At 45.2% G+C, this 23,069-nt stretch overlaps 1 protein-coding gene across 1 annotated transcript; it reads right to left on the bottom strand.

Annotated features, from left to right (window-relative positions):
* Positions 1-12,880: 12,880 nt before the first annotated feature.
* On the bottom strand, positions 12,881-17,607 carry GIMAP2 (GTPase, IMAP family member 2). Its single transcript, XM_079786245.1, is given in 4 exon segments — positions 12,881-13,634; positions 13,638-14,147; positions 15,358-15,393; positions 15,903-17,607. Coding segments are annotated over 3 exon segments (960 nt in total). The 5' UTR covers positions 15,376-15,393; positions 15,903-17,607; the 3' UTR covers positions 12,881-13,202.
* Between the last annotated feature and the right edge of the window lie 5,462 nt (positions 17,608-23,069).

Raw genomic sequence — 23,069 nt, 5'->3', positions numbered from 1 at the left:
GTGTTTATATCTTTCCAGAAGGAGCAGTGCAGCTAATTTGGGTGCCAGAGCGTTATGTGCATCACCACCATGGACCCAGAGAAGCTCCTGGTCAAAAGACTGAAAGTTGCTCTGATGACAGCAAAGTGGAAAAGTAAGATGATGAAGGTTACGTAAGAGACTGAGGTGCCAATGTGGGGTCAGTTGAAGAAGTTAACAACTGAGGCCCAGCAGATGGCAGAAAAGCAGGAAGTAGAAGCTACTCCCTCAACCATGTTTCTGGCCATGCTAACATTGGTTAGCTGCCAGTCTTCTGCAAACTCTTTTGCAGCCAAGTCTGAGGACTCTTGAAGTAAATCAGCAAAAGAAACTTTCATTTAGTAGGAAAATGTTACTGTAGTTTGATTTCTTTATTGTTGTATTGCATTGGCATTGTTTTATAACCATGTCTGGGTTTTGCATTTGCATTGTTTTGTTATTGGGTTTTGCATTGGCATTGTTTTGTTAATGTTTTAATAGTCAGAAATTTGTTCTTGATGTTTAAATTTTACTTCCATTATTAGTAGCTTAAATTTAAAAGAAAGGGTGAGATGTAGGAAGCGGTTATAGGGTTAAGCCTCGGACTGACCTGCTGGCAAAGTTGCAAACAAGTCCCAGCTTGGAGGGCACAGTTCTCTAAGCATAATTAAGCTTGATCTTGTGACTGCTCCCTAGATCTTTCCTGGGTAGCTAGTGGGCTGTGGGAGAGGCAGCAAGTGCTGCCAAAACAAGTGAAACTTACAACAACATTGTAGATTACCTTATTTGTCTCTGATTATAAATAAAGCCTCAGCTTTGCAGTCTGGATCTGTTCTGTGGCCTCAGCAAGGCACAGAATATCCACCTAGACCCAGCTTTTTCTCTTTGTCTATTATTTCTCCATCCTTCGTCGTCACCGCTCAGGCTCGCCGAACCCTTGGCTGTGTTGGCGCGGCCCACCTAACAATTTATAGAATTCCACAAAGCACATTTCCTCATTCTACCAGCATGTCTTGATGGTCACATGCCATTGTCCTTGCTCTGCCCACTTGAAATTGACTTTTAATGCCCCACCCCATTTTGCCCTCAGTAGGATATAGTATATCACTCCTTTATTTCCCTCAAAGACAAATCAGTTTCGTCTGTACATTTATCAAAAGTTAGCAAAGGCTCAAGGATAAGAGAAGCACCACAGAAAGAAGCTCATGATTCAGAAATAGTCGCTCACAGTGAGACAGGTTTGGCTTCACTGCAGAATATGGGGCCCACTCTGTCTATTGTTTTCATCATTGGAGTTTCAGACAATATTCTAAAACTCCAATGATGAAACATCCTATTGTATCACAAACTTATAGAAGCACATACTGAACAAAAAAGCCATGCATACCTTTCAAGAAAAATATAAATACAGGTTTAATATGAAGAAAAAGTCTTTAACTGCTGTGTAGTTACTTTCTTGTAAATGCACTCACTTATTCTTACCCTTGAAATTAGGTTAATGCTGTAGATGAGGCAAAGTAACAGGTTCTGCTCTTGAGAAGCTGTGAGGAGATGAGAAGCCCGTGAGAGCAGTGTTGCCCATTTGTCTCCCAGGGCAGAAGGCAGATAGAAAGTCTTGATAAATACCAGGCATTGTGATTAATACGATGGAAGAATAAGGCATGTTCCCTTCTCTGCTTGTAGTTTATACTGTTTATCCCTGCATTAACAGTCAGTGATTGTTTGAACTTGATGGAAGATTTTATACCAGACACTGAGAATCTAGAGAAACTAAAACAAAGTCCCTTTTGAGACTGGCTTTCTTCACTTAGCATAATGATTTTGAGAATCATTCATGTTGTTTGTATCAACAGCTGTTCTCCTTTTCTAATGGGTAGTATTCCAACTTATCGATATACCACAGTTTCTTTATCACTTCTACTTTATTTATTCTTATGCCCCTAATTGATTGCTCTTGTCTAATTGCATTGGCTAAAATCTCTATTATAATGTAGAATCATAGTAAATGGGCATACTTGCTGTGTTCCTGGATATGCTCTTAGTGTTTTTGCTATTAAGTAACAGATACTAGGAAGCAGGAATATATGGTATGTATTTGTGTGTGTGTGTGTGTATGTGTGTGTGTGTAACTATATTAAGCAAGTATCCCCCAATCACTTTTTCTTGAGAGTTTTTATCATTCATAGCAATTAATTTTGACAAAGGTTTTTAAATAATTCTATGTGAAAATCTTTTGATTCTCCTTAAACCTATTAATAAGTGAATAATATTAGTAGGTTTCTTAATTTTGAACCAGGTTTCCATTTTTGTTTTGAGCTTCACTTGATTATGAGGTCTTACATTTCTCATGTGGTTTTGGAGTCTACTTGCTAATATTTTATTTTGTGCTTTTGATTGATATTTGTGAAATATATTTTTTATACTGTCACTATAGGTTATTAATGCTATATTTGTTTTGAAAAGGCAATAAAGAAATGCCCCTTCATTTTCCATGCTCTGGAACAATATAAAGAGCATTGCAACTATCTAGACTTTGAAAGTTTGGAAAAATTCCCATGCAAATCAGTCTGGTCCTGGTGCTTACTTTGCAGTGTGGCTCCTTAAGAGCTCTCTCTATTTCTTCCATGAAAATTCTTTTATTTACACTTTCTCTCTCTAATGGAGACAATTTTGGTAATCTGTGTTTCTCTAGGAAATTATCCATTTCATTCAGGGTTTCAAGTTTATTTGAAAAGAGGTTTTTAAATTTTTGCTTGGATAATCTAATTAGTATTTTTTTTTCTTTCAATATACTAGGTCTAAAGATTTTTCATTCTCTACTGCATTATGTTCTGTTTTCCATACTTGTGCTTTCTTTTGGTTTACTTTATTGTAATTTTCTAGTTGTTTTTTTTTTGTGTGTGTGTGAATTGAGGATTTAATTTATTTGTATTCATTTATTTTTATTGTAAAAGTCTTTGATGCAAAACATTTTCACTTCTTTAAATGAATCCTACAGCATCTGATATTCAGTATTTTTATCATTATAATCTTTAGGAAAGTCTAAAGTCTCAGTTTGTATTTTTCATTTCAAACAGTTGTTTAAAAGAAAGGATTTTAATTTCCACATGGAAGAACCTTTTCTTCCCCCCTAGAGCAATTTCTGATTTAATTGCATTGTTATCAGAAAGTGTTGTTTGTAATATTTCTACTTTATGGAACTCACAGATGTTTATTAATGTTTATTATGAAGATCATTTTTTGTGACTGTTCCATGTGTGTCTGCAAAAAAAGGGTATATTCTTTATTATTGCAAAGGGAGAGTATTTTTTATATATCCACGAGATCTACTTTCTTTATTACGTTCTTTAATTCTTCTATCTCCTTACTTATGTCTTCTCTACTCGATTTGTCTTGTACTGAGAATGGGGTATTAAGGTCTCCTATTATTAGGGCATTTTAATTTGTAGTCCTTGCATTTCCTATATTTTATTGCTTTATGAACATGCTTGCTGTGTTATTTAATATATCCTATCTAATAAAAGAGTAATATGCAATTTAACCATCACTCCGCTACACCCACCAGCCATGCCCACCAGCCACGCCCACCAGCCAATCAGGAGTGAGTATGCAAATTAATCCCAACCAAGATGGCTGCGGCCACAGAGAGCAGGAGGGAGGCTTGGGTTTCCCTGGCAATGGAGGAAGCCAAGCTTTCCACACACCCTAGCAGGCCCAGGCCTCCACTCAAGGCTGTAAAGTTTCAATTATAGAAGATAAATAAATCCCAACATAAATAGCAGCAGCAATGGAGCTGGAGAGAGCAGGAGGCAGGGTTGCCCATGGCAATGGAGGAAGCCAAGCTTTCTGCCTGCCCTGGCCTGCCTTGGCCTCTGCTGAAGGCTACAAAGTTTCAATTATAGAAGATAAATAAATCCCAACAAAAATGGCTGCCACCACGGAGCGAGTAGGAGGCTTGGCTCTGCTCCAGGCTACAAAGTTTCAATTGTAGAAGATAAATAAATTCCAGATACCAGGGACTCCGTTTGGGTTGCCATGGGGCGTGGCCAGCCTGCAAACCACCACAGGCCCCTCGCCCAGGCCACCCCATGCCCCAAGGGAACCCTCACCCTGATCCGGGACACCCTTCAGGGAAAACCAGCTGGCCCCCACCCATGCACCAGGCCTCTATCCTATGTAATAAAAGACTAATATGCAGATTGACCATCATTCCAACACATAAGATGGTTGCCCCCATGTGGTCAAATATCCTGCCCCCATGTGGACACAAGATGACCACCACAAGATGACCAGCAGGGGGTGGGAGTTGAGAGGGACCAGGTCTGCAAAGGAGGGCAGTTGTGGGTGATCAGGCCAGCAGGGGAGGGCAGTTGGGGGCTATAAAGCCTGCAGGGGAGGGCAGTTAGGGGTGACCAGGCCTGCAGGGGAGGGTAGTTAGGGGTGACCAGGCCTGCAGGGGAGGGCAGTTAGGGGCAAACAGGCTGGCAGGGGAGCAGTTAGGCATCAATCAGGCTGGCAGGGGAGTAGTTAGGAGGTGATCAGGCTGGCAGGCAAAAGTGGTTAGGGGCAATCAGGAAGGCAGGCAGGTGAGCAGTTGGGAGCCAGCAGTCCTGGATTGTGAGAGGGATGTCCTACTGCCCGGTTAGGCCCGATCCCGGTGGGATTGGGCTTAAACGAGCAGTTGGACATCCCTTGAGGGGTCCCAGATTGGAGAGGGTGCAGGCTGAGCTGAGGGACACCCCCCTCCCCATGCATGAATTTCATGCACCGGGCCTCATGTATATGTGTGTGTGTGTGTGTGTGTGTGTGTGTGTGTGTGTGTGTGTGTATGTTACTTTTTATTTATTATTTTATTTTAAAGAGAGAGGAAGGGAGAGAGAGAAATAGAGACATTGATCTACTGCATCCTGAACACTCCCTACTGGGGGTTGAATCTGAAACTCAGGCTTCTTCCCTGAGTAGGAATAGAATTGGTGACCTCTTGGTGCATGGGAAGATGATTAACCCCCTGAGCCACACCAACTGGGCTGGTGTATATATATTCTTAAGCATTATATATCTGATATAGAATTTGTGGGAGAGTATAATGAGATAGGAATGTTTTAATTCTATTTTTAATTCATCTAAAGGCAATTCTTGCTTTTGGAAGAAAAATAATTCAAACAGGCATGTGGGAATTAGTTGCCTAAGACTTTAAGTAAATTACTCTTTGTGGAACAATTTTGTATTCACTGGAAACAGCCTCCATTACAAAATTAAACATAGGCTCCATTTATACTATAAAGAATAAACATAAATTTTTAATTTTAAAATCTTTCCAGCTCCCACCAATTACTTGTAGAGACAAATATAACTAAACTAGAGGCCTGGTGCATGAAATTCATGCAGGGGGAGGGGTGTGTTTGTGTGTCCATCAGCCTGGCCTGAACCCTCTCCAATCTGGGACCACTTGGGGATGTCTGACTGCTGGTTTAGGGATTGGGCCTAAACCGCCAGTTGGACATCCCTCTCACAATCCAGGACCACTGGCTCCTAACCACTCTCCTGCCTGCCTGCCTGATTGCCCCTAATCACTCTGTCTGCTAGCCTGATCTACCCTAAGCACTTGTTTGCCTGCCTGATAGCTCCTAACCACCTCTGCCTTGGCCCTGCCACCATTGCTTTGTCCAGAAGGACTTCCAGAAGACGTCCAGTCTATCTGGTCTAATTAGAATATTACCTTTTTATTCGTATAGATGTTTAATCATGTTTAAACCTGTCCAATGTGACCTGGTAAGGAGATCCTTTACATAGTGTGCAGTCTCCCTATTCGGTGACAGAGAGCCATCCCCCTAACCATTGTATTTCTGCCCCTCAGTCGGGATGAATACCTTGTGACATTGTAGTTTGTGGAGAAAGATGGGGTTCTCAGACCTCAGCCTCTGAGTTGCTGCTTGTTGGGTGATGTTTCTTACCTGTGAGGTCTCTGAAGTCCTCCTGACCCCCAAAAAGGAAGGCCACAAGAGGGTGGACCCAGGTTAGATTTCTCAGGCAGGCAGTGCCCTTTGGTATGCCCTTTAGCTGACTTCACCACAACTCGGCTCCTGCTGGTCTGAAACGCTCTGTGGCTGGTCTGATGGTTACTCTCCTTCAGTCCCAGAGTGTCACCTTGAGAGTCAAGCTGCATGTTCAAGAGCCTTTGCTGAAGTGGTTTAACACACAAAGGGTTTGATTTTGATGCAACAAGGAGTTTACAATGGTAAGTCCAGGACTGATGTAACTATCCAAAGAACTTGATTTTCTCTCTGTACCTGCTCCACCATTGTTTGAAGTGACAAGATGGTTGCTTCACTTTCAGGCTCATGTTATAATTACAGATAGGAAGAAGGTAGAAACAATAATGGAAACGGAATGGCACTTAGTATTACAAAAGCAAAGCCAACCCAGAAATCTCCATGGGACTTGTGCTTATGTCTTGTGGTCCTACGGTTAACTCAGCTGCACAGAGCACTGTATTTCACATGGGCACTTCATCTTTATAACCAAGCTTGTAGTTTTGTTAGGAAGGAATAAGGGGGAAATGGCTAGTAGGCAGACAACTGGCATTATGTCCCATGTGTATCCTGGGAATTTGCTCCATCCCTTGGTGGAGAGGTGGAGAGCTAACTCACTCTCACCCCTGTGGTGAATTCCTTTGACAATCTGCAGACCAAACTTTCATATAATTCTCAACTCCTGTTCAATCTACACATGGGCCATGGAAAGGACAAGAGAATAAAACATTAGAGCTTGAGTCTAGTTTAAAAAATAACAGTGTGGCTTATAACAGACTATGTGGCCCATAGATAAACTTTGGGAAAACTGTCAAGCATCAAATACTGGAAACCAATGGAGAGTAATGAAAACCAGATAGAAACTCAAGTTGCACCCATCCTTCAAAAAAGAACCAAAAATAAGGTGACACTCATATTGAAAAAACATTTTCCTTGAGGGCACTCCCCAGACCACAGCTCAGGAAGTGACCAGAAGTTCATTATCTAACATACTTCTTGTTTCTTGAAAATGGAGAGACAACATTTTGGACACACACCTTATTGCTCTATCGTTCTGCTTCCTTTCTACTCTAAGATGAGGGGTGTTCCCCACTCTGAGGATCTAGACTTCCACTGTATAAAATGTTAGTTCCTAGCAAATGAAGCAGGGGCCTTGTCCTGCAAACTGGAGAAATGATAGAATATAGACAATCTATTCTAAAGAACATACCCAAGTCGATAAGGTTGTCATATGTGGACGAAGCCCTATGTATAGTTATAATATGAGAAGTTGATTCTTCAGGATGTTATTTTTCTCCTGTATTTTCTGAGGCATGGGCATGCATCAGAGCCACCTGGAAGGCTTGTTAAAATCAGTTTCTCATTCAGGATGTGTGGAGTGAGACCAAGCTTCTGCATTTCTAACTAGTTCCCGGGCATTGCTGCTGTTCAGGGACCACACTTTGAGAACAGCTGCACTGAAGCCAATATCCCGTGTGTGAAAAGGAAAAAGGGAAAGTCACTTCATAATCTTCTGGGCATTTCCCAGTGTTACCAGCTGCTCCCAGGACTCCAAAGACCCTTCTCTCCTCCAGTAATCTGGAGGGAAAGCAGACACACTAAAGTCTAGGATGGCCTAGTAAAGGGGAGTGGAAACTACAGCAGGGACCAGAGGCCAAAGTTAGGGGTCTTTATCCTTCTGTCTGGATGGAAGGGAGCCATATTGGGCCACCTGACAATCAAAGATAAGAGGCCAAATGAGTCAGACTCAGCAGATTTCCTCCCTGTGCCCCCCCCCACTCCCACCCGCCCTCCCACCCCTAAAGACAACTCCCTGGTCTACCTAGAGAATGAAACTGAAACCAAAATGCAGGTCAGGTCTGGTCTCCACTGGCTAAAAGGGAGGGAAGACAGTCTGTTTCCTTTGCTTCAGAAAGAAGAAATAATATTAGGAAGTGGTCACAACTGGCTCAAGGGAGAGGGGACAGTCTGTTTCCTCTATTTCCAAAGAAAAATGTATTAGTATGAAGTGCGCACGATAGGCCAAAATTGAGAGAGGGCAGTTTGTTTCCTTTTTTTGAAAAATAACAATAATAGTAGGGAATGGTCTCCCATCGTGAAAGAGACCAGCCCCTTTCCTTTTGGAGAAGGAGTTAATTGATGAAGTGTCACCCAGGGTTTCTCCCTCCTGGGTGTGGGGGGATAAGCTCTTCCTCTTGTAAAGGACAACAGTCAGCTTGGTGCAGTACTGCTCAGGGCTGCCTGTGGGACTCTCCCTGTGACTTCCCAAATCTCCACTGAGGAAGCTAAAGGCCACAGAATGCTTCATACACATTGTCATTGTGGAAACCAGCTAGAGAAGTGAAGTTCAAGTTTACATGAAATGGGGTGAAACAGAGAGAGGGCAGTGACACATGATTGAGAACATAAAGCAAGAGGAAGTGAGCTCAGGAAGTTCCCCAAAAGAAGAGAGATATTTGGGATTCTCTATGCTGTGGAACTGTACCTTGAACCAAGTGCCCCAAATCTCCACAGGGTAGGGTGACACATATTTAGTGAGTGCCTCCTGTACACCAGGAATGTAGTCCAAAATGCTGAGCAAGGAGGAGCCCCCTGGCACCCACTATGGTGGCAACATATGTTAGTCCACTGAGACAGCAAATGATCCTTTATAATAAAAGCCTAATATGCAAATTGTCCCCTCGACTGGGAATTTGACCGGGAGTTCAAATGGGAGTTTGACCAGGGGTTGGGCCTGGCCCGCCAACCACCCAAGGCCCCTCCTCCCCCTGGCGGGCCCTGCCCCTGATCTCCCCCTTCCCTGCCCCCGCAACCCCAATCAGGGGCAGGGCCAGCTGGCCAACCACAGGGAGGCCCTGGCTGGTGGCAGCAGGCAGGCAGCAAGGGGAAGGGAGGCCCTAGCCAGCAGCCAGCTGACCTGCTAGGGACCCTACCGGTGCACGAATTTTATGCACTGGGCCTCTAGTCAAAGTATAAGTAATATATTAATACATTGCTGTGGACATACTCAGAATGAAATTGGTGTAAATCCTATTTTTGTCTTGAATGAGATAGAAATGTTTCTATAAGAAAGGTCAGATACAAGGTGAATTCTCATGGATTATTTGGCTGCTCTGAATCCTCTGTTGTAAACAGGCACCATGGATTTTCACCACTGTGTTCTCTGCATCATAGGGAAGGGCCTGGAGGCATTCCTATCGTCCCTTCTTGCACAGGTCCCAGTTCGGGTTTACCCCTGGGGTCTTCAGCTGGTACTCCATCATGAGAGGTTTGGGCCAAATATGGATTAAAATTCTTACCTGACATGTTCAAAGATTTAAAAATACATTTACCACCAACTTGAAATTTCCCCCCTGAGTTTACAACATTTATTCATAGATTCGGAAATTCTTTAAGACATACAATACTCTCTGGGCAGTGTCTTATATCTCACTTTTCTTATAACTCTAAAGAAAACTACTTGGGGAAAGGTTGACAGAAAAGAGCAGGGAGAGGAGGAATCATGATTGACACTTCCAGGAACCCCAGATTCACCCCAAATGCTCACTGTGAGATGCCATACTTCCTGTGGAAGTCCCAAGTGGAGAATATCAGATGGAGGAAATTGAAGAAAAACAAGAGGGAGAAGAGGAATCTGTAATGAAACAAATTTCTTGAGTAATCTGTTTGGGAGGGAAGAGAGGAATTTCAACTCGGGTGCTACTCCCATATAGTCACCTGAACACAGCTGCATTCCCGGGCACTTGGAACTCCTTAGACAATTGAGACCAAAAGTATTTTTAAAATCTAATTTAATTAGTCCTTTTGTTTGTTTTGTATGTGTTCCTCATTTCAGACAATGAAAGGACATTCTTTAATCCTCTTCCTGTTTGCCATACATAATAATAAACTCAAAATGGATAAAAAACTTAAATGTAAGTCATGAAACCATAAAAATCTTAGAGGAGAATATAGACAGTAAAATCTCAGACATTTCCCGTAGCAATATGTTTATGGATACATCTCCTAGGATAAAGGAAATTAGGAAGAAAATAAACAAATGTGACTACATAAAAATAAAAAGCTTCTGCACAGCAAGATAAACCACCATCAAAATGAAAAGGAAACCACTGTATGGGAGAACATATTTGCCAGTGATGCATCTGATAAGGGGGTAATATCTAAAATATATAAAGTACTCATACAACTCAACAAAAGGAAGACAAATTAAAAAATGGGCAGAAGACTTGAATAGACATTTCTTTAAAGAGGATATACAAATGGACAAGAGACATATAAGAAATGCTCAAAGTTATTAATCATCAGAGAAATGCAAATTAAAACCACACTTTTCAGAATAGCTATCATAAAAAAATTAACAAACAACAAGTGTTGGCAAGGATGTGGAGAAAAGGGAACACTAGCTCACTTCTGGTGGGGATGCAGATTGGTGCAGCCACTATGGAAAATAGTATGGGATTTCTTTAGAAAATTAAAAATGGAACTTTCTTTTTTCCCACCGATCCCACTTTTGGGAATGTATCCTAAAAATTCCAAAACACCAATCAGAAAAAATGTACGCATCCCTATGTTCAGAGCAGTGTTATTTATAATAGCTAAGACTTGGAAACAGCCTAAGTCCCCAATCAGTAGATGAGTGGATAAAAATGCTGTGGGACATTTACACTGTGGCAGTCTACACAGCTGTAAAAAAGAGGGGTCTCTTACCCTTTGGAACAGCATGGATAGACCTAGAAAATATTATGCTAAGTGAAATAAGCCAAACTGAGAAAGAAAAATATCATATAATCTCACTTATTTGTGGAACAAAATGAATTGACCAACAAAATAAGACCTGAAACATGGAGGCATGGAATAAACTGACATGCCTCGATGTGGGGTTGGGGGATGAAAAGAGATAAATCAAAGAACTTGTATACTTATATTTATAGCCCATGGACACAGGCAATAGGGTAGTGAAGACATGGGTGGGTAGGGACTTGAAGGAGGGGAGAAAGGGGGGGAAATGGGAGATATCTGTAATACTATAAAAAATAAAAATATATTAAAATAAATAAATAAAACTGTATGTATAATCAAAAGGGAGACATAATAATGTAATAAGTGCACTTTGGGCCTTTGCAAAGTTTATAGTATTCAGTTTTATGTGTCTTTAAAACTCTTCTGAAGCCACGAAAGAAGTTTTAGTTGCTGCTCAGCTGCAGGTTCCTTTCTTGCCAGGCTACCTGCATGTTTAGACCTGCACTGTGGGTCCTGCCTAGCCTGAGTTGGAGCCTGGGAAGTAGCAGCAGAACAGGACTGAATTCTCTCCTGTTGGCACCTCACAAGGAGAAGCCAAGGGAGACAAATTAAAAAATGGGCTGAATACCTTGTCTCTGGCCAAAGGACTTAGATGATGAACTGGCCTGGTCCTCAATCCAAAGGTGTTCAAGTTTCTGCAGGAAACTCTCCATCCCACCCCAAAGCCTTCAGAATATCTCTCCTGGGGCTTATGTGATTAATTGTTTTGTGTGTAGAAATCAACACTCTTATGACTGATGCCAGATGTGTGAGTGTGTCTGCGTGTAGTTAGCAGGCATAATTGGTGTCATTCTTTTTTTTTCCCCAATTTTTATTAAGGTATTATATGTGTACATATCTTACCATTGCCCTCCCCACACCCCACTCCCATATATGCCCCCACCCCCCAGAGTTTTGCATCCATTGGTTATGCTTATATGCATGCATACAAGTCCTTTGATTGATCTCTTATCTCCCCCACCTCTCCCTAACCTTCCCCTTGTAATTTGACAGTCTGTTTGATGCTTTACTGTCTCTGTATCTATCTTTTTGTTCAAGTTTATAATGTTCTTTATTATCCATAAATGAGTGAGATCATGTGGTATTTTTCTTTCATTGACTGACTTATTTCACTTAACATAATGTTCTCCAATTCCTCCCAGGTTGCTGCAAATGATGAGAATTCCTTCTTTTTTATGGCAGCATAGTATTCCATTGTGTAGATGTACCACAGTTTTCTGATCCAGTCATCTGCTGACGGGCACCTAGGCTGTTTCCAAATCTTAGCTATGGTGAATTGTGCTGCTATGAACATAGGGGTGCATATATCCTTGTTCATGGATTGGTAGAATCAACATCATTAAAATGTCCATACTACCCAAAGCAATCTATAGATTCAATGCACTCCCCATTAAAATACCAACGGCATATTTCACAGACCTTGAAAGAACTCTCCAAAAATTCATCTGGAATAAAAAAAGACCCCGAATAGCCACAGCAATCCTGAGAAAGAAGAATAAAGTAGGAGGGATCTCAATACCATATTTCAAGCTGTATTACAAAGCCACTGTTCTCAAAACAGCCTGGTACTGGCACAAGAACAGACATATAGATCAATGGAACAGAATAGAGAATCCAGATATTGACCCAAACCACTATGCTCAATTAATATTTGACAAAGGAGGCATGAACATACAATGGAATAAAGATAGTCTCTTCAATAAATGGTGTTGGGAAAATTGGACAGATACATGCAAAAAAATGAAGCTTGATCACCAACTTACTCCATACACAAAAATAAACTCAAAATGGATACAGGACTTAAACATAAGACGGGAAACCATAAAAATACTAGAGCAATCCACAGGCAGCAAAATGTCAGACATATGCCAAAAGAAATTCTTCACTGACACTGCCCCTAGGGCAATGGAAGCTAAAGAGAAAATTAACAAATGGGACTACATCAAAATAAAAAGCTTTTTCACAGCAAAAGAAACCATCAACAAAACAACAAGAAGGCCCACTGGTGTCATTCTTGAAAGAACAGAATTAAAGACAGGAGCTTTACAGCTTATTTATTGTTGTTATTTTATTACATTCAGTAGCAATCATAGTATTTTAAAGAAGAAAAGGAGTTTCCAGGAACATAAATCTGCTTTAGACATTTCAAACAGGAGAAATTTTATGTTTACAGCTTTCAAAAGGTTTTGGTATTATATGTCAAAATAAACAGTAACTTAAAATAATTTGGCTCATTAATAAATTGAGCAATGTTAAGATTTAATACTTTGCAGAATCTCAGATATTTACTGGTGTCAGGCACTGCATTACACAGAGGAGGCCCTGTGATTCACCACTGTATTCCAGTGAAGAATAATTACTGATCCATCACTGTCATCTAGGAGTCTTGCATTCCGCAACAATGGTCTTTCTGGGAATTATCAATAATTTTCTGAGGATAATAGACAATAAGCTACAGAACAAATTGCACATACTACAGAATAAGCAGTAAAAAAAATTGCGTATTCTGAGCAATACACAAAATATCAGAATTAACAATCTGACAAACAACCAAATACAAATTAGGGCTCTTTTTAGGCAATTTTCCTTGGCCATGGTTGTGCGAGGTCTCTGAATTTCCATGTACTTTTTAAGACTCCCTTTGAAATCCTTTAATCTTTCCTCTGACCGCTCAGGTCCACATTCTGACCCTGTCACTAGTCTGTAAAGCTCATTGGTATAGTGGTCACTTTTTTTCTCCATCATCAGGCCCTCAATCAAGTCCATTAGCTCCTTCACTTGGTCATCCCGATCACTCCCTTTTGCTCAGTTATTAAAGCCACATGCTCGCCCCCCACACGCTGCCACCAGCTTGCCTAGAGCTTTATTTTCTGAGTCGTAGATGTAATCCATCAAGGATTCTCCATCGAGGTCTTCCTTGTGGGTGAAGAGGACAATTGTGTGTCTCATGGCATCCTCTCCAAAGATCTCCTTGACCCTCTGTGCGGCCTGCTGGTCCTGGGTGGTGAATCGGCCCAGCTGCGTCACCAGGAGTAGCACATGGGGTCCTGGGGCCGACAGCAGGTAGCACCTGTGCACCTCTGTGTACAGGAGATCAGAGTGGTTCTTCCCAGAAAACATATCTGGCATGTCAATAATGACTCTCTCTCTCTCACCCCAGCTTCCTCGACTTTCACTGCAGGTCTTAGTGAAGGTCTGGGCGCACAGCTGGGACACAAAGGCTCGCTTCCCCAGGATGCTGTTCCCTGTGGCACTTTTACCGGTTCCTGTTTTGCTGACCAAGATGATTCTCAGCTCTGATCCTCTGCTGGGTTGGTCCTGTTGAGAGCAAGTTTACTGTGTTATTATTGTACTGATCATGCCAATGGAATATTTTTAATGATCATGAGTTAGTCTTACATTATGGGAAAATATACTCTCACAATATATTGCATTTGTGAAATAGAAGCTAACTAACTCCTTATCAAATAAAATAAATTAATCATGGGAATTTTTGTTTTCATTTTTATAAATTTAATTTATTTTTTTCCATCGCCATTTATCCCCTCTATGGGTTTCTCTAGGACTATAGCATATTGCCATGTTGGATCCTAGACAAATATACTTGAGGAGGGGGGTACAAGATGGATTTAGAAACACATTTCATCATGCAAGGCTTGTCTGAGTCACTCTGTTCTGGCCCCTCTGAAAGACTAAATTTCTGAGGATCAGAGAAGTGGTGCCAAACTGTGGGTCCAACCTCCAGGCGGGTTAAGTACCCTGACTCTATTCCAAAGCCAGAGAAAGCTCCTCTGCTCTCTGCTGGGCAGAGGTGTGGTCATGACCACCACTGAAATGGCTGGACCAGGGAAATAGGGCATGAGCAGTGTAAAACGATTCTCTAATGCAGGAGTGGGGAACCTTTTCTCTGCCCAGGGCCATTTGGATATTTAAGCATCATTATCAGGCCATACAAAATTACCAACTTAAAAATTAGTCTGCTATATTTGGTCAAACATTTAATTAACTCACCCCTAATGCCTTGGCAGGACCAGACCAAATGATTTTGTGGGCCTTATATGGCCCACCCCCACTCTAACGAATAAACAGCTCATCTACACTAATAAAAGAGAAAGATGAAAATTTACCGTACCTTTGCGACACCCACCAGCCAATCAGGAGTGAGTATGCAAATTAACCCAACAAAGATGGTGGGTTAATTTGCATACACAGGCGCAGAGCGGGTGGGGGCAGGACACTTGCATCATCGCCATGGCGACAACGCAGGCATTCCCCACACCCAGCTACTCAGGGCCTCTGGACAGCATGGGAAGGTGGAAAGGCGGCTCTGGCGCAAAGGCTAAAAGGCAGCTCTGGGCCAAGCAAAGGCTGTGCCGGCAGCCAGGGGAAGGAAGGCCCATTCCTGCACGAATCTTGCATTGGGCCTCTAGTAGCTTATATTCTGCTTTGAGAGGACAGCATGATTTTTACATAATGTAGGCACAGAATATGGCAGAACAGGCACACATACCAGAAGTCACTTTCTTACCCGAGTAGCTGCATTCATTTTGGTCCATTGCAGATCCTGAGGGACAGAGAGACAGGAGACCAATAAAACAGCAACAACAACCTGTTATTTTTAGTTCTGAATCACGAAAGACCCTTATATTCCTAGAGCAGGTTCTACAGCCATGTCTCATTTGTTTACACGAAGCTGACAAGGTGAATGGAAAGAGAATTACTCGGTATTTTACAGAGGAATCAGGTCATTTGCCTAAAGTCACCCAGAGAGTATCTTGCTTGAATCTGGCAGCATATCCAAAGCGACAAGGCACAGAAAACGCAGGCTACACATTAATGCCCAAACTCTTCCCAGTGTGCACAATTTATTGGCTTTGTGCTAAGGAACCCCTCTTTGCCAGTAATGTGTAAACTAAGTTACATGAAGTTTACAGTTCCTGTAGATTGGCTTCCCTTCAACCAAAGGCAGTCATTCTAAACCATTTCCCTTAAAATATGATGAATTTGTTGTTAAAATGTCTTTTTTCGAGCACAGCCTGGGAACTGCAGAACTTTTCCCAAATGTGGGCTTACCTGACTGACTGATAAAAGACACAGATGGCTCCCGTTCAAACTTGTGCATTGGCAGTTCAGCTCCAAGAGTAAAAGAAAACAAAACAAAAACCTGCTTCTGTCTTCTTCTCTGTCATCTCCGCGGATGGGAAAGATGTCAATAGAGAAAACAATCTTTACTGGAAAGAAAGGCAGGGACCCCAGGGAAGTTGGTCCATTCGATTCCTTGCCACTGGGGCTGTGTCCTCACACTCACAAGCCTCATAAATGTGAAGTCGCCTGAGAAAGAATTCAACCTCATTCACACCTGGTAGCAGTAACTGTTGTAAAGGCAGCCACGTGGGGGAGGAGAGAGAGCATGGGTCAGGGGACACCTCTGTGAGGGGACAGTACAGAGGGAGACGGGGACAGAAGGGGAAGCCTGAGAAAAGCTGTGTTGTTAGAGTCAGATGGAGAGTAACAGACACTAACCACCCAGCACTGTGAGCTCACTCACTGGTGGCGTCCCTGGCACCCCTGCTTTTCCTTCCCATCCAGCTCTGTCATTTCAGGGAACACCTCTCAGGGACAACGATGTAGGTAGTGTCTCCAATAATAATGTGCAGTGTCTGCATTCAGGATGATCAATTCACAGAGACAAGTTAAAATTCTTCAAATGCTCTCTTTCCTTGTTTACGTGACAATCATCAAAGCAGGGGAGACTGCCTTTGAATTCCCAGACTAGTAGTGAGGCGTGTTGCTGTCTGTCCCCAGCCATCCATGAGGTATAATCACGGGGCTCTAACCTCACTATCAGGGAGCCTGGGACATGCAGGGGAACCGTGGACATGGGTGAACACCACTTTTGTTACACACTGTTATCACCTTGTTTTGAATTCTTCCTTGGCTCTTCACTATTCTTAAGTGTGCTTAAAGTACAAAACAATATGGCCAACTCCTGATTAATGTCAGTTCTCTATTTCTAAAAATACAACCGTCTGTATCAAAGTACTAACAGGGAGCTATTTCCTAACTTTAATATGTAAAACAAAAATAATGCAATATACATCAAACCCAAAGCTCATCAATTTCTTACATCATATATAAAATTCACGAAGCACCCATTCAATTTTGCTTTAAATACAGGATATTTTAAACAATGCTTTTCTGAATACCAAAAAATACTTTTGGTTTATAAAAAAAATCCTGTTCGGATGGCTAGTATAAAAAATTCATGTTGCAACAGCATGGAGACTACAGTTAAATACTGTGGTGTGTACTTGAAATTTGCTAAGACAGCAGGTCTTAAGGGTTCTCACACATACAAATAAGATAATTATGTGAGTTGATGAGAGTGTCAATTAACCTGATGGTGATAATCATAAAATATATGTACATCAAATCATTGCATTATGCACTCTAAATAAATAATTTTGTTTGCCAATTATACCTCAATAGAGCTGGAGGGAAAATAAAAAGACAGCAAGTGAGGCTGGGGAGCAACCAAAACATTGCTGATGACTGTAAAATATTAGACCATTTTGGGACAATGTCTGGCAGTTTCTATGCCCTTTATTAGAATAGTAGAAGCCTGATGCATGAAATTCGTGCAAGAGTAGGCTTTCCTTCCCCCCTGCTGCCAGCACCGGCATCCCTCTGGCACCTGGGACTCGGGCTTCACTCTCAGCCCTGGCTATGTCTGGAAGGACATCTGGTCTAATTAGCATATTATGCTTTTATTATTATAGACTAGAAGCCCGGTGCACGAAATTCGTGCACGGCGGGGGGTTGTCCCTCAGCCCAGCCTGTACCCTCTCCAATCTGGGACTCCTGGAGGGATGTCCGACTGCCCGTTTAGGCCCGATTCTGGTGGGATCGGGCCTAAACGGGCAGTCGGACATCCCTCTCACAATCCAGGACTGCTGGCTCCCAACTGCTTGCCTGCCTGCCTTCCTGATTGCCCCTAACCGCTTCTGCCTGCCAGCCTGATAACCCCCTAACCACTCCGCTGCCAGCCTGGTTGATGCTTAACTGCTCCCCTGCCAGCCTGTTTGCCCCCAACTTCCCTCCTCTGCCAGCCTGGTCACCCCTAACTTCCCTCTCCTGCAGGGTTGATCACCTCCAACTGCCCTCCCTTGCAAGCCTGGTCCCTCTCAACTGCCCTCCCTTGCAGGCCTGGTCCCTCACAACTGCCCTCCCTTGCAGGCCGGGTGCCTCCCAACTGCCCTCCCCTGCTGGCCATCTTGTAGTGGCCATCTTGTGTCCACATGGGGGCAGGATCTTTGACCACATGGGGGCAGCTATATTGTGTGTTGCAGTGATGATCAATCTGTATATTACTCTCTTATTAGATAGGATAGAGGCCTGGTGCACGGGTGGGGGCCAACTGGTTTGCCCTGAAGGGTGTCACAGATAAGGGTGGGGGTTCCCTTGGGGTGTGGGGCGGCCTGAGCGAGGGGCCTGTGGTGGTTTGCAGGCCGGCCACGCCTCCTGGTAACCCAAGGGGAGGCCCTGGTATCTGGAATTCATTTTCCTTCTACAATTGAAACTTTGTAGCCTGGGGCGGCAGCCATTTCTGGGGCGGCAGCCATTTCTGTGGCAGTTAATTCACCTTCTGTAATTGAAACTTTGTAGCCTTAAGCGGGTGAGCCCGGCCAGGGTGTGCGGAAAGCTTTGCTTCCCCTGTTGCCGCCGGCAACCCTGGCCTGCTCTCTCAAGTTCCATTCTGCCGCCATTTGTTTGAATTTGTTTACCTTCTATAATTGAAACTTTGTAGCTTGAGTGGAGGCTTAGGCCTGCAACGGCTATGGAAAGCTTGGCTTGCTCTGTTACCTGGGAAACCTTGCTCTCTGTGGCTGTAGCCATCTTGGATTGGGGTTAATTTGCATACTCGCCCTGATGGGCTGGTGAGCGTGGCTTGGCTGGTGGGAGTGGCTTATGTAGCGGAGTGATGGTTAATTTGCATATTACCATTTTATTAGAGAGGATTAGGTCTTTCTCCATGTAGAGTACACACATTTCTTGCCAAGTTTATTCCTGAGAATCTAACTTTTTGTATTGCCATTCCAAATCAGAATTTTTCCTTGAAAAAAGAGTTTTCTAAAGAGTTTTTATTTTGTATGAAGGAATAAAAAATTTTTAATACATTAATTTTAAAACCATCCAATTTACTTATTTTAGCATTTCTAAAAAATACTGTTTTATTTCCTTTTGATTGTCTTGGAAATTTTAGGTTGATCATAGACTTGGTTGCAAATAATGATACTTGAGTCCCCTATTTCCAAATATGTACCTCTTATTGCTTTTTTTGTTTGTTTGTTTAATTACACTGGTTGTTACCTTTTATTTATTTTATTTTTAAATATGTTTTCATTGGTTTGAGAGAGAGAGAGAGAGAGAGAGAGAGAGAGAGAGGAAAAGACAGGGAAAGAGAAATATCAATGGAAACCCAGCGACCTGTTGTTGGTACATGGTCAACCAACGGAGCCACCCTGGCCGGGCTGGTTGTTATCTTATAAAAAGTGAGCTAATGTGCGTTTATTTTCCTTTTAGGGCATCTAAAAATCTTATCACCAATAGTGATGCTGGTTATGGGCATTTAATTCATTTATTTTCAAATCCGTGTAGTACACTTTGTTTAGCCCTGGGCTGTGGGTGCAGGGCGAGTGATTCCCACTGTTTTCCCCACTATCCACCTGCTGTGACCCTCAGCGCCACCATCATTGTCCTGTTTCAGGGATGGGTGAGCCCAGAAGTAGGGTAATCTGTGTAAGATCACCCAGCAGTGAGTGGCTGTGGTTGGGCCACGGCCTCTCAGACTCCTCGGTGTCCCCTTACCTGTCAGGCTCTGAGAGTGGGACTCTGCGGACCCAGGAAGGTGCTCTGAGGCTTCAGGAAGACGCAGGTGGGCGTGCGGGAAGCCAGGCAGAAGCTGTTACACAGGAGTCCTCTGCAGGTCCAGCGTTTCAGGACACTTAGCCTTCCAGAACCAAAGAAAAGGGGGTTGCTGAGCACCCCGTGGCCCCGTTAGATGGGGACAGGCCCTCTGGATGGGAGGGAAAACTGCTGTAAACAGGACCTGGAGACCAGTGAGCTGCCCCTTGCTGTGTGTCCCCTTAATGGGACACTTCCTGTCAGAGCCTGCCAGCTGCCAGGCACCTCCCATTTCCTTTTTGTGACTTGTTAAAATAAGCAATATGTGGAGGAAGAGGCTATACAGGCAGTGATGGACCCCGTTCCCTCATCAGAAACAGCCCCTGTGACACAGGAAAGTTCCCATGGGCACCTCCTCCCCAACACTCTCCTCAGCACCCATCCCAGGAACACCTACCTGGCCCTATCCCCCAATGCTCTTCTCCAGGCTCTGCTTCTAGAATGTTCCTGCTCTCTAGGGACAGAGACACTGCTGGTCCACAGAGGGCCTGAAAGACCAACTCTAAGGACATGACTTGGATGGGCTCCCCAGCCACAGGTGCTGGCTGCCCCCTCTCTGCCATCAGACAGAGCAGCCTGTGGGGCTCATAAGGACTGGAGCCTTATGTATGGACAACTGGGAGCAGAGCTGATGTTCCTCTATTCATCAACTGACTGCACATTTAAGGCTGGATCAGTGAACACAACACAAAGCGAGATGGAGAACACAATATGGGCTTAGGCTCCCACATTCTGTTGATCAATTCCAATAGTTTTATTTGGTATATTTGCAAATCAAGGAAGCTCTTCTTATAGGTGCTGTTTTATATTGATCATTAAACAAGAAATTGATTTATAGCATCAAACCACTGGATTTACATAAGTGAGGTCAGAGGGCCTAACCTTGAACTCAGGGGGAAGAAGTCCTCTCAGCCACAGCCTGAAAGAACACTTTACAAGATAGAATGGTGGATTGCAGCTGTTTTATAAAGAAGACTAGAGGCCTGGTGCATGAAATTCATGCATGGGGGGGGATTGTCCCTCAGCCCAGCCTGCACCCTCTCCAATCTGGGACATCCTTCTCACAATCCAGGACTGCTGGCTCCCAACCGCTCTCCTGCCTGACTGCCTGCCTGATTGCCCCTAAACGCTTCTTCCTGCCAGTCTGATCACCCCCTAACCACACCCCTGCCAGCCTGATTGATGCATAACTGCTGCCCTGCTGGCCAGATTGCCCCTAACTGCCCTCCCCTGCTGGCCTGCTTGCCTCTAACTGTCTCCCCTGCTGGGCCGGTCAACCTTAACTGCCCTCCCTTGCCAGCCTGGTCACCCCTAACTGCCCTCCCCTATAGGCCTGGTTGCCCCCAACTGCCATCCTCTGCAGGCCTGGACACCCCCAACTACCCTCCTCTGCCAGCTTGGTCACCCCCAATGGCCCTCCCCTGTAGGCCTAGTCCCTCCCAACTGCCCTCCCCTGTTGCCCTGGTCTCCCCCAACTGCCCTCCCCTGCAGGCCTGGTGTCCTACAATTGCCCTCCCCTGCAGGCCTGGTCCCTGTTAACAGCCCTCCCCTGCAGGCCAGGGTCACCCCCCAACTGTCCTCCCCTGCAGGCGTGGTCCCCCACAACTGCCCTCTCCTGCAGGCCTGGTTACCCCAAATTGCTCCCCCTCCCCTGCAAGCCTGATTGCCCCAACTGCCTCCCCTGCTGGCCTGGTCACCCCCAACTGCCCTCCCCTGTAGGCCTGGTCCCCCGCAGCTGCCATCCCCTGCAAGCCTGGTTCCACCAAACTGCCCTCCCCTGCAGACCTTGTCCCCCCAATTGCCCTCCCCTGCAGGCCTGGTCTCCGCCCCAACTGCACTCTCTTGCAGGCCTGGTCGTCCCCACAACTGTCCTCCCTTGCAGGCATGGTCCTCCCAACTATCCTCACCTGCAGGCCTGGACTACCCCAACTGTTCTCCCCTGCAGGCCTGGTCCCCCCCAACTGCCCTCCCCTTCAGGCCTGGTGTCCCACAATTGCCCTCTCCTGCAGGCCTGGTCCCTGTTAACAGCCCTCCCCTGCAGGCCAGGGTCACGCCCCAACTGTCCTCCCCTGCAGGCGTGGTCCCCCACAACTGCCCTCTCCTGCAGGCCTGGTTACCCCAAATTGCTCCCCCTCTCCTGCAGGCCTGATTGCCCCAACTGCCTCCCCTGCAGGCCTGGTCTCCGCCCCAACTGCACTCTCCTGCAGGCCTGGTTGTCCCCCCAACTATCCTCCCCTGCAGGCCTGGACTCCCCCAACTGTTCTCCCCTGCAGGCCTGGTCCCCCCCAACTGCCCTACCCTTCAGGCCTGGTTCCCCCTTACTGCCCTCCCCTGCAGGCCTGGTCATCCCATATTGCCCTCCCCTGCAGGCCTAGTCCCCCACAGCTGCCCTCCCCTGCAGTCTTGGTTCCCCCAAATGCCCTCTTCTGCAGGCCTAGTCCCCCACAACTGCTCTCCCCTGCTGTCCTGGTTTCCCCTAACTGCCCTCCCCTGCAGGCCTGGAACCTCCCCAAATGCCTTCCCCTGCAGACCTGGTCGCCCCCAACTGCCCTCCCCTGCGGGTCATGTCCCCCACAGCTGCCCTCCCCTGCAGGCCTGGTTCCATCAAACTGCCCCCCCCCCCCACTTCAGGCCTGGTCCCCCTCAACTGCCCTCCCCTGCAGGCCTGGTCCCCCCCAAATGCCCTCCCCTGCAGGCCTGGTCTCCCCCACAACTGCACTCTCCTGCAGGCCTGGTTGTCCCCCCAACTATCCTCACCTGCAGGCCTGGACTCCCCCAACTGTTCTCCCCTGCAGGCCTGGTCCCCCCCCAAATGCCTTCCCTTGCTGGCCTGGTAACCCTCAACTGCCCTACCCTTCAGGCCTGGTTCCCCCTAATGCCCTCCCCTGCAGGCCTGGTGTCCTGCAACTGCCCTCCCTTGCAGGCCTGGTCCCCCTGAACTGCCCACTTCTCCAAATCGGGTCCCCTCACAACTGCCCTCCCCTTCAGGCCTGGTTCCCCCCAACTTCCCTCCCCTGCAGGCCTGGTCCCCTTCAACTGCCCTCCCCTGAAGGCCAAGGTCACCCCCCAACTGTCCTCTCCTTCAGGCCTGGTCCCCCACAACTGCCCTCCCCTGCAGGCCTGGGTCCCCTGCAACTGCCCTCCCCTGCAGTCCTGGTTGCCCACAACTGCCCTCCCCTGCAGGCCTGGTCTCCCCGAACTGCCCTCCCCTACAGGCCTGGTCCTCCCCAACTGCCCCTCCACTGAAAGCCTGGTCCCCCCCAACTGCCCTCCCCT

This window comes from Cnephaeus nilssonii, assembly GCF_951640355.1.
Source record: "Cnephaeus nilssonii genome assembly, chromosome: 12".
NCBI lineage: Eukaryota > Metazoa > Chordata > Mammalia > Chiroptera > Vespertilionidae > Cnephaeus > Cnephaeus nilssonii.
This window is presented reverse-complemented; position numbering and strand designations above follow the sequence as displayed.